This window comes from Macaca thibetana, chromosome 1, assembly GCF_024542745.1.
Source record: "Macaca thibetana thibetana isolate TM-01 chromosome 1, ASM2454274v1, whole genome shotgun sequence".
Classification (NCBI taxonomy): domain Eukaryota; kingdom Metazoa; phylum Chordata; class Mammalia; order Primates; family Cercopithecidae; genus Macaca; species Macaca thibetana.
In genome coordinates, this window is record NC_065578.1 from 160,631,668 (window position 1) to 160,643,786 (window position 12,119).

The 12,119-nt window shown below is 40.0% G+C and overlaps 2 protein-coding genes across 13 annotated transcripts in view; both read right to left on the reverse strand.

The window, feature by feature from the left end:
* The window catches only part of TMEM183A (transmembrane protein 183A), a 604,310-nt gene that overhangs the window by 517,938 nt on the left and 74,253 nt on the right, over positions 1–12,119 (reverse strand). The window lies entirely within an intron of this gene.
* The window catches only part of PPP1R12B (protein phosphatase 1 regulatory subunit 12B), a 236,885-nt gene that overhangs the window by 16,451 nt on the left and 208,315 nt on the right, over positions 1–12,119 (reverse strand). For 8 of the 12 annotated variants that reach the window (XM_050762871.1, XM_050762845.1, XM_050762947.1 and 5 more), the window contains 4 exons: positions 9,055–9,199; positions 7,386–7,490; positions 4,089–4,142; positions 2,722–2,772 (listed from right to left, as the gene is read on the reverse strand). In XM_050762871.1, coding sequence (XP_050618828.1) covers positions 2,722–2,772; positions 4,089–4,142; positions 7,386–7,490; positions 9,055–9,199 — 355 coding nt within the window. The other 4 variants (XM_050762854.1, XM_050762836.1, XR_007720109.1 and 1 more) reach the window with 3 other exon arrangements.

Genomic DNA, 12,119 nt, shown 5'->3' on the forward strand with positions numbered 1-12,119 from the left:
GATTTGAGCAGTGTTTAGGGGCTTTAGAGTTTACAGGCATTTCTTCTTCATTTGGCTCTGTAATGGATAATGCAGAATAATGGACACTGACTGACTGAATCAGTGAATGTTTTAACTAAAAAAACGTCAGTCTTGGCCGGGCGTGGTGGCTCACGCCTGTAATCACAGCACTTTGGGAGGCCAAGGCAGGTGGATCACCTGAGCTCAGCAGTTCGAGACCACCCAGGGCAACATGGTAAAACCCTGTCTCTACTAAAAATACAAAAAAATTAACTGGGTGTGGTGGCACACACCTCTAGCCCCAGCTCCTTGGGAGGTTGAGACAGGAGAATTGCTTGAGCAATTGAATCTGCCTAGAGGCAAAGGTTGCAGTAAGCCAACAGTGAGCCACTGCACTCAGGTTTGGGTTACAGAGTGAGGCTCCATCTCAAAAAAAAATAAAATAAAATAAAAATAAAAATAAAAAAAATCAGTCTCAAAACAGCTTACCTATTGGTTTGGGGACTAAACATTCATGATCTGGCTCCACTTGATAATTTAAACAATTGATTTTAGAGTTGCTGGCAAATGGCTTATGGCTGGGGAAAGCAAACACTTTCATATGTTATAATCTCTTGAGGAAACGAAGTAACTCATGATGTAGTTGAGGAAATCATAGACTGATAATATAAAGAGACAGAGAAAAAATGTAAGCCTATCTCAACCTACAGAATTGAGAGCAACTAGAACCACTGAAGGGGCTTCCATAATTCCCAATTTAGAATTGGAACAGAAATAAGAAAGGGCCTCAATTTCTCTAATTTGACCACTTTCTGGATTATTGTGTGTGGGTCTGCTTGGATGTGACACAGAGCCCCATGACTGGTGGGTGGAGGCTGGCTTTGGGCTCCCAGGTACTCCTTGGAAGGCTCTAGCTTTGGCCTCAATTACATGCTCTAGATCAGCATTTAGGCCATTTCTTAATAAGCAACACTGACAGCTGCCTAACAGCAGAGTACAGATGGTATAACTCAGGAGGTTTCAAAAATGGAGAAGCCTCCATGCAACAAGGAGCTGTGGATATTCACTCGTGAAGAAACGGTTAGCTCAGCTGGGTGTGGCGGCATGTGCCTGTAGTCCCAGCTACTCGGCAGGATGAGATGGGAGGATCGTTTGAGCCCAGGAGTTCAAGTCCAGGGCAACATAGTGAGACTCCATCTCTTAAAAATTAAAAGAACTGGTTATCTCTAATAAGTCACTGCTCTAAGTGGGAGAGAATACTTCTGTGTGGTAGTAAGGTGTGTTTGAAAAAAATCACAAGATGGAGAAGTTTAGGTGCTAGGGCATACTGTTCCACCATTTCAGGAGAATCAATTACTTATGATTTCTATTTCTTGCTGCTTTGAATCAACTTGGAAGATTTAAAATGTTTGAGATACAAGCAGGTATTGCTTATAATTCTATGTGAATGTTACTGTTACAGCCTTGGGATAGTGGTAGGAAATGCAGGGGCAAGACTCAAGATTTCGCCTTCATTCTGGAATTATAGAGTAACAGGATTGATTATGAGCACTGGATCTGGTGTAAACTAAAACCTCAACGGATCTTAAAAAGTTTTTTTTTTTTTTTTTTTTTCAACAAATAACCAATCCATTTAGGCCACTGGAACAATAAACGTCTCTCCCAAATTGCATACTAGGGATGCTTGCTCATAGAAAGACATTTGGGGATCTGCCTAATACTATCCCAGTGCTTCAGCTTCCCAGCTGAAGAAACATGTCTCACCAAATGAATGCTTGGCATCATGTATCTGGTAAAATAAGATGCCTGAAGAAAGAAAAATGCTGAGCAGGTGCTAAGTGATTATGGGCATGTGGCATCATGCACTGCAGGAATCAGATGTTTCAAAATCATCTCCAGGTGGCTACCCTGACCAGCTCTATATTCCCTGCAGCTCTGTATCCATCTTCCCCCTTTCACCCTCCTCCCCTCCCACTGCCTCACTGCCTCCCATGGCAGCAAATTGACTCCTTTGGGTAGATTTCCAGTTCTTAGCACTCAAAACTGCCCAGGATGGCAGTCGTCCATTAAAGTGGCTAATAGAGGTGATGGTCACTGCAGGTCATGGTGAGGAGAGAAAGGAAAGTAGTGAGCTGTGAGGTGTATCTGGTGGCATGAGCTTACTCCAGTGGGAGAGTGCCAAGCATCCCTGAATATTTCAGAGGAAATGGACTGGGGCAGGAAATCAATATGTGAATACATTTTTATTCTGTTGCAGAATGATTCAAACTGTGTTCTTCCCAGCAAAGGGATGGGCTGGGAGGGGCACCAGGGAGGAAAGCTTATGGCCATGCTCAGGCTTCCCCAGACACCTAATGGGAGGTTCCCAGAGCTGGAGAACTTGTTCTAGTCTTCTCATTTCTCCTCTAGAGGGCAAAGATACTGCTTGAAAAGCCTTAAAAGTTCAACTCAAGTTTGTTTCAAGCCTGCCAAGATCTCTCCTTAAACCAAAGGCAGCATTTTTTCCTAGAACGCCTTTAAGGTGGCCTCAATGGATGTTGTGTGAGCTGAGAGAGCCTACAAAATGGCTGAAGAGAGATGCTCACTTTTTTACACATCATTTCTTCTTGCAGGTATTGCGTTTGTAGTGAAATCTGGAGGGGGCAGGCCTATGCTCAAATATCCAGTCTTGGCAGGCATTCAGAGAATAGGCATACAAAGAGAAAGAAAATCTTTTCATACCTTCATTTCTTCCTCCATTTCTGACATTTTGCGCTCCAAGGCTCGCCTCTCCTGTTTTGGAACAATGAGACTGTTGAACATTTATTGAATTCAGAAGGGAGTAAAAATGCTGCCTCCTAGCTGCTGTGTGATCAGCAGATTCATGGTCAAAGATTTGTCTACTGATTCAGGCAAACCTTACGCAGGAGATCTGAGCACTATCTGATCCTGCCATTTGTGAGATGGAGCTACCTCACTGATAAAAATCACATTATCTAAATCTCCTATCATAAAATCAGTAGATACATGGAGAAGCAACTTGCTAATATGCAAACAGACCAGGACATTCAGTTACTCTGTGCAGGTTGAAGATTTCATAGAATTTCAAATGTCTGCAAGTGACTAGGGCCCTTGCTCTCTATGATCAAAAGGCATCATTATCTTCAGTAATGCTCTCCCTAAATTCTAGGGAAACTGCTTCTTTCATGATGGAGAGCAGATGGTGAGCCGGGAAGTAGACATCATTGTCTAAGAAACAGCATCTCTCCCCCTAGTTTCTTCCCTCCCCCTGTAGTTGCTCCTCTCCCACTCCATTTCTCTTTCCCAGCAACTGACTCTTGGTTTAGCCTAAACCCAATGAGGAGTTTTTGATCAGATGGGATACCAAGGAGGTTTGGTTACAGGCCAAAGGAATAAAATGTAAAATTTAGCTGCTTTCCAAATTAAACAGAAAACAACAGGATAGATGGGAACATATTATATCTCTAGGGTCAAATCAAAGCTAGAGTCCCTCAATAAATCTAATTGAATTTTCCCAATCCAAGAACGTAAAATCCCAGAATAATATTCTGAGTACAGTTGGGAGGAGATCAGTAATTGAACCAGAAATCCTCCCCTCAGTCAAAATGAGTGAAAGACTGTGTTGGCTCATGTTTCAAGTCGTAAGACCTAAATGGCAGAGGGTCCCACTGAAAGCTTCCTTTCTGTTCAAGGTGATGAAAAGGGTAAAGAGACCTTGGACTTGTGTGTGTGTGTGTGTGTGTGTGTGTATGCAATGATTTACAGTAAACCAAAATTTTATGGGTTGTGTGTGTATGCAGTTCTGCCCACAGTCAGAACAGTGTATGATATGACCTTCCAAGGACCCTTCCCACCCTAAGGCTAAATATGTGGAAAGTACTGACCATCTGAGGAAATCAAAAGGACTAGCAATCAAATTACTGCCTAGAGTCAGACAAAAAGAATTTATCATCAAGCTGGGAATGGAATGTGGCAGAACTCCCTCCTTCTTAAGATGGACTTTTTCCATTGGCATGAACAACAAAGTGGGAGAGAGTCAGAAAGAAGAGATGAAACGGGGTGTGGGGGGGAAACAGACATGCACATACCCGTTTCTCCATCTCCAGCACTGATGATCGGTCAGAGGTCTTTTCTTGTTTCTGCTGGTGCAAATGGAAGGAAAACAGTTGTTATTTAAGTTGTCTCAGGGCCAATAGAACGCCTAGTCTAGTTCAGCTTCACTACTGGACATCTAGAAATAAACAGTAAAACTTTGGACTTCCCCTATAGCAGGTATCCCCAGCAAGCAGGTTCTGATAGATCTCTAGGCCTAACATTATCACCTCTCTGAAGTTTGCAGGATTCCCTCTGGGGAGGGGAAGGCAGTAGTAGTATTCCCTGAAATTACAAAGACATTACTTACAACACACAATCTCTCTTTCTCTCTCTAGGTCTTCGATGCTAATTACAATTTTACATCTCACCATTCTTCTCCTCTCTTCATTCTATGAGTAATATCACAATCCAGAGGAAATTTTTTTTAAAAAAGGCTTTTCTTTAAAAGGCTGGCAACTTCTGAGGGTGAAAGTCTAAGGCCAATGGCACTTGCCTAAATAATCCCCTTTCCCCTCTTCTTTCTGTTTTGGGAATTGATACCATTTTTCTTTTAGAGCAGCAGTTTTCATATGTGGGTGGGCTTTCAGGGGTTGTTAGGAGTCCATTCATGGCATCTGCCCTGCTTTGAACTGAGGTAGTCCACTTTTATCTGTCTTATATATTGGGCTTCCAGATAAGGTAATTTTATTTGAATAAAAGATTTAGAATGTTTATTTTAGATCATCTTTGACTTAAATTTTGCAGAGGGGCTGAAAAGATTTAGCCTTATGGTAAAAAAAAAACAGAATAACCTCAGATAATGATCCTTTTTTAAAAGGGGAATAAAAAACCCCTTAAGTCCCTTTTGGCCTTAGGGTCATAGAACTCACCAGAATTTCTTACATTCAGTAGACATTTAATAACTGGTGGGTGATTATTTTTATTTTGCTTAGTGTCATGCAGAGACAACAATAAATATAGAAATTATGCTGGTCTTCTTGCAGCAGTTTCTTTTTTCTTTAAAAAAATTAAGGAATGGCCAGAACTAACAGTGAAACTCAGAATTCTGGCTCCTGTCCTGGGCTTTTGCCTTCTGTTTGGAAGGGCATGGCTGTATGCCTTTATCCTGCATCTACTATGAAGCAGAAGGAAAATAAAAAAATGCAAAAATAGATCCTATCCTACAGCTTGTTCATATCCTCATAAGTCTTTCTTCCTAAGCCTGAGGAGTTGTAGAAGTTGTGATGATTTCATGATTTTCAAGGTTTATATACACAAAGAACTAGTTTTTTTGTTTGTTCTGTTTTTAATTTTGACTCCCTTAGAGTTGGGGTGGATCTTTTATGTAGAGATATTGTGTATGTTCATGTGGTAACTGTCTCCATACAAATGTGTGAGGCTGAGAAGCCCTCCCTCCGCTGTCCTGCCAAACAACTCCATTTTTGGTAAACATCAGAGACTTGGTTTGTAGCAGCACCATTTCTTCTGAATTTCAATAACTTGTATTTGGCACAACTAAGTATATTTTGACACACCCAACAAAGCAGTTGGCCGGAGAGTAAATGCTTTTCCCCAGCAACTGGAAAGGTTGATTTTACATTCAGTGCTCTCTGTGCAAGTCAATGTCAGCAGCTTGTTAGACTGCTCACTGTTCTAAGGCACGGGCTGGTGGAAACGCTGAGAACCCCTAAAGGTCAAGACATACGCTGTCATAAGCTTCCGTTGAGAAGAGTGGGGAGCAGGTGAAACTGCTCTTCCTGTGGTTCCTCACATGACTGCTCCTTAATTTTCTGTAAAACAATCCTAGTAATAACTGATGAGAACCAGCGTAAGATCTGTATTTATAAACCACTGCCAATATGTGGTGCCATTCAGAATAAAAAATTGGCCCGAGATTTCTTCTGAGGGTCTACTGTGAATGAGACTTTTTTTTTTTTTTTTTTTTTTTTGCCTGGCTCAATAATGTTGGAGTGAGAAGAGACCTTAAGATTTATTCAGTCTAACCCCCTGCCCTATGGCAGGGCTATAGCTATGTGTATATTTTTCTCTTTTAGATTTAGAAACCTACTTTTCTTATTCCACAAAATCACTTTAAGCCTAGTTATTATCTATCTGTGTTGCAGTAAGTCTCAGAAATTCCCAGTAGAGCCATGTTGGGCTACTACAATCAGGAAAAAGGGGGTGGCTCTTCTAAACTGACAGGCAGTTCACATTTTGCACCTGGGCAAGCCCTTCTCAGAAAGTGAGGGTCCTGGCTGTCCTGCTGGAGTCCTACACAGCTCTGTAGGGCCGTCTTCCAAGTGTTGGCACCCTCCTGCTCATCCAATTCCAAAGGGGTTACAATAGGATGTTTAGAGGGTAATTAACACCCCTGCCCTCCAAACTCCATGTATTTGGTACCGTACAACCCTAGCATTTTAGTCTTTGCTTTTGGATAGTCAATCATATTGCCAGAATGACTAGCCACCTCTGGTTTTCATTTCAAGCGTTCCTGGTAAAGAGTCATTTTTACTTCAGTTCAGCTTTCGAAATTCTAAGTCCCCAGGCATTCTAGAAGGGAAATAACTCAACAGGTTTCCTGATAACTCAGCAATAACCCAAGGTAGTGCTTGATTTAGCTTTCAGCTACAGAGTTTGTTTCACTGGTGATGAGGTTATTACCTCCAGCATCCTCTAAAGCATCATCTAATTAAATCAAACCTAGCAGTGAGAGGAAATAGTTTATCAGTCTTTCTGCCACTAATATTCCTTATTTGTAGGCTGAAAAAGAGTGATGGCTTGGGGAGATAACATATGCTACAGAATCTTTGCTTTGGGACTTAATCCTCTGTTGTGGCACCACCTTTGCCCTTGATTTGTTATATGGCCTAAGCAAACCACTTACTTCTCTAGGTTTAATTTGTTACCTCTCTGCCCTAGGTTTAATAGTGTCTTGCTTATCTCTCTCCAAGAGGTGAAGTGTAGATAAACTGAACTGAAACATAATGAACAGGACAAGAGGAACTGTCTAGGACTAGCTTTGTAGTGCTGGTTTATGCTTTTCTACTAATAAATAAGTAGATGATGATCCATAGTATTAATTATTAGCATTCAGACCATCAGGAATTGTTCACTGAATTATCAGTTTTCCATTTTAAGTTAACTGATTGAAACCTAAAATCAAATTAGAATCGAAGAAGCTTCCATCTCATTGCCCACGAGAAGGCCCGATCTTGACTCTATCTTGCTTCTTATCCCTTAGATCCCTAGTCCAGTTTGCTTCCTTACATCAACGCTTGGTTTCCATCTTTTTTCTTCTTCTTCCCTCTTACCTGGGTTACCTTCTCAAGCTTGGATTTTATGTCTGCTAGCTCTAGCTGGGCTTCCTGAAGTTTTGTTTTCAGTTTTTGGTTTTCAGTCAGAGCACTCTCATAGAGCTAGAGGAGGGGGAAAAAGAGGATCAGGGTTCATGTTAGAACTCACACCATTTCATCACACGAGAATGCCCAGGGCTCTGTGCCCCAAGCCACCACTATATGGTAGATAGAGAAGATGAAGGAAGTAGGGAGCAGAGTACATTCAGCCAACTAGTCTCTTGCTTTTTCAAAGTGATGAACAGAAAGAGAATGATGATGCTCCAACTTCAATAATGTTAATCTTTGGGGGAAAAAACAGTCATTACATTTTATCCTATGGGACATTTTCATTGCTTAAAAGAGCAATGAGAAACAGAATTTTTTTTTTGGAACCAGCCTACTGTGTATATTGATTTTAGTCAAGTTCTGTTTAACAAAACATTAACAGAATAAGCACTCTTTATTCCCTTTTGAGACAGGGTCTTGCTCTGTCATCCAGGGTGGAGTGCAGTAGCACGATCACCCCTCACTGTAGCCTTGAACTCCCAGGCTCAAGCAATCCTCCTACCTTAGCCTCCTGAGTAGCTGGGACTACTATGAGCCACCATGCCCAGCTAATTTTTCTATTTTTTGTAGAGATGGGGGACTTACTATGTTGCCCAGGCTGGTCTCGAACTCCTGGGCTCAAGTGATCATCCCACCTCACCCTCCCAATGTGCTGAGATTACAGGCATGAACCACCATGCCCATCCTAAATATTTTCTTTACAAAAATATTTTTTTCTGGTATCTCAAACACCTGAAAGGGAAAGTTTTTAAGTCTACTCTTGGAGCTAGGTACTATTCTACAAGAACAAAGGAAATAAACTGTAAAGTGATGACTTAAATCTTAGAGCTTTTCAATGATGATGATTTTTTCTTTTTTTTACTAACACAAAGTAGTATTTAGTTGATATTCACAGGACCTTATTAGAAGCATATGTTTGTTAAAAATAACAGTCTACCAAATGATTCTCAGGGGCTCAGAGAGACAGAGTTAGGTTTTTCACCCTTTTTATATTCTTAATTTCTTACTTTTCCCTACACTTCTAAATATCTGATTCTAACTATATACTTACTGTACTAAAAGCAATATATGGCTGGGCATGGTGGCTCACGTCTGTAATCCCAGCACTTTGGGATGCTGAGGTGGGAAGATTGCTTGTGGCCAGGAATTCAAGACCAGTCTGGGCAATATAGTGAGACCCAATCTCCATAAAAAATAAAAAATGTAGCCGTGTGTGGTGGCATGGCTATAGTTCTAGCTACGTGGGAGGCTATGGTAGGAGGACCCTATGAATCCAGGAGTTTGAGAGGGCAGTTAGCTATGATGGCACCACTGCACTTCAGCCTGGATAACAATGAGACCTTGTCTCAAAAAAACAAAAAACAAAAAACAAAAAACAAAACACCTCAATATATGAAGGGGTCTTTATCTAGCTTTTTGGAGAGGTGAAGTAAACCCAGAAAACTGCAAGGAATTATTATTACTTAAGTGCCTTTTCTTCTGTTTATTCAGAGCTATGGGAATTTTTCTGGGTGTGGTGGAGGAAGGCTGAAAGGTTTACATGTCACCCAAGAACCAGAAAATTGAATAAAGACCCTACTTTTTTATAATCTCTGTTGCTGTCTTCTTCTACACGACTGGTCAGGGTGGCTAGACGGGCCTCCCGGGCCTCCCGACGGGCTCTTGCTGAAGCCCGGTCACCGTAAGAATCACTGGTTGTAGGATTACTACCTCCTGATTCCAACCTGTGGGAGATAATATTAAAGATAAAAATTGATTTTGAGAACAAAGTAGTGGCGGGAAGGTAATGCTCAGGGGTAGTTAGAGCCTTTTCTAAGAAGTATTTCGGAGCCCTGGCCAGAAACAACTCATAACATTCTTTCCTTCAATCTCTCTGCCAGCATTCCCAGACCTCAGGGCTAAACTGCACGAGCTTGGAGAGGGAGGCTAACCATCATTTGCCAAGAATGAAGCTTATTGAAAAATTAGTGGTTTGGACCTATGTGCTGACTTAAATCTTAGAGCTTTTCAAATTAGTTTAGCATTGAACAGCTTCCCTCAAAAGTGTGCTTTTAAAATTAAAGATTTCTTGAATTTCAATGGCTCTTGGAAAAATGATTACAATGAACTGTCAATGAATCAGAAACATATGGACTTAGAGCTGGAGGTTGAATAGGAATGAAACAGCCACTAGGGCATGGTACGTATGCCATGGTAAGGTGCTCTACAGGTTTGCTGGAATCCCAAACATTTTAGGGATACCAACACAGTGCCCAAACAGCTAGTTTTCTACCATCTTATCCATATTCCACATCGAGACTGCTGTGCCTGTGATTAGAATTTCTACATATTTTAGCAACTGAGCTCTCAGAGTTGATAGTGGTTTTATTTCCAGTATTGGTAAGTTCATTAAGGGAAGGATCTCTCAGCTGATTACCTGTTTAAGTGTACAACTATCACCGTAAATCCTTAACGCTGGTTTATATTTTTCTCAGACTTTGCTCTTTCCAAATTAAAAGGCAGCACATATGAAACTGAAATCAGCCCTGCAGAGTGCCATATCCTGAACTGGGATGGTTTGAAGAGTCACAATTGTGAAAATTGCATCTGATGTGTCTGTCCTGTGGTAGCTATTTGCCATAGCTGGGGGTGGGGAAGCTGAAATAAGTATTAGAAGAGATAGAGAAGCAATAAGGATGACACAGAGAAAGCAGAGGCAAAGTAATTAGCTTCTAATGACAATAGTGGCCACTTTTCACTTACAGAGATGCTAAGTCCCACATTCTTCAAAACATTTTTTCTTTTTTCTTTTTTTTTTGTTAATAGAAATCTCTATTAAGTTTCCTGATTATAAAAGCAATATATGGTTGTAGAAAAAGTTAATACTGAAGTATGTAAAGTAGAAAGTGAAAAGGTCACCCCATAATCCTGCCTAAGAAATAACTACTTTTAACTGTTTAGTTCATATCCTTGCAGAATGTCAAGCATATAAATATGTTAAAATACATAGTTCTATAAATAAATTCAGATAACATATATTGTTGTCTAACTCCTCCTCTTCTCTATACTTACCACTATGATTGTGGACATCTTGCCATCCAAGTAAAAATAGATTTGCCTCATTTAAAAAAAAAAAAAGACTGCAGTCTTCTCCATTACATGCCTGTAAGATAATTTAACTAATCTTCTATTGACAGACACTTAAATTTTTCAAATTTTTTAGCTATTATAAACAACGCTAAAATGAGCAGACTTATCTATAAACCTTAGTGCCTTTGTCCAGTTACCTTATGATAGAAATATTTCTTATGATGACAGAAATATATCTGTCATTAATTTTAATATTTTAAAATCATTATGAACAATCAATATCTTTGGTTATTTTTCCTTTTTTTGTGTGTCTGAATTGCCAATTCATAGCCTTTGTTCAGTAGGGTAATCATCTTTTTCTTAGAGTAGTGGGGGAACCTCCTACAGAGTAGGGCTTTTAAAACTAATATAGGCAGCAAATATTTTTTTCCCACTTTACTTTCTGTCTCTGTTTATAGTGTCTTTTACTTAGAGATTTTCAATTTTATATTATTAAATTTGATGATTTTTATCTTTATGGTATTGTCAGAGACATTCAAACCACAGCAACTCCATATTGAATAGGGGTTGGGTAAAATGAGACTGAGACCTACTGGGCTGCATTCCCAGACGGTTAAGGCATTTTAAGTCACAGGATGAGACAGGAGGTTGACACAAGATACAGGTCATAAAGACCTTGCTGATAAAGCAGGTTGCAGTGAAGAAGCTGGCTAAAACCCACAAAGCCAAAATGGCCGTGAGTGTCCTCTGGTCATCCTCACTCCTACACTCCCACCAACACCACGACAGTTTACAAATGCCATGGCAAAGTCACGAAGTTACAAGATATGGCCTAAAAAGGGGAGGCATGAATAATCCACCCCTTGTTTAGCATATAAACAAGAAATAACCATAAAAATGGGCAACCAGTTGCTCTGTCTATGGAGTAGCTATTCTTTTATTCCTTTACTTTCTTAATAAACTTGCTTTCACTTTATGGACTCTCCTTGAATTCTTTCTTGCATGAGATCCAAGAACCCTCTCTTGGGGTCTGAATCAGGACCCCTTTCGGTAACGGTATCACACTTGGAAAGGCTTTTCCTATATAAAGATTATAAAATATTCTCTTCTGCTAACTTTTATGGTAAAACACTTTTCTCTTAAAAATTGTAATCCAACTGAAATCCATCTGTTTTTGGTATTGCTGAAGGGAAAGATATAATTGCTCAAACAGATAATTAACTGTCCCAATGATCACTTATTGAATAATTATTTCCTCACTTATTGAATAATTATTTCCTTACTGAGATGAAGTCACCTTATACTTGTGATTTTTGGGGGGCTATGGATTGTGTTCCATAGGTCTCTTTGTTTATTCTTGAGCTGGTGCTTCACTGTTTTAATTGGTAGTTGCACAGCATATTTTGAAGTCTGTGGGAAAAAGTTTCCTTTCACAAATGGCTATTATAATACAAGAGAGTTCACAAAAGATTAACTACAACAAAATACCACTCTCCAACAATTTTGCAAAACTAAGTAATTTTCTGCTAGGTTAGAAGTAAATGACTTGTCCTCAGCTGCTGCCTGGTGAGAGGA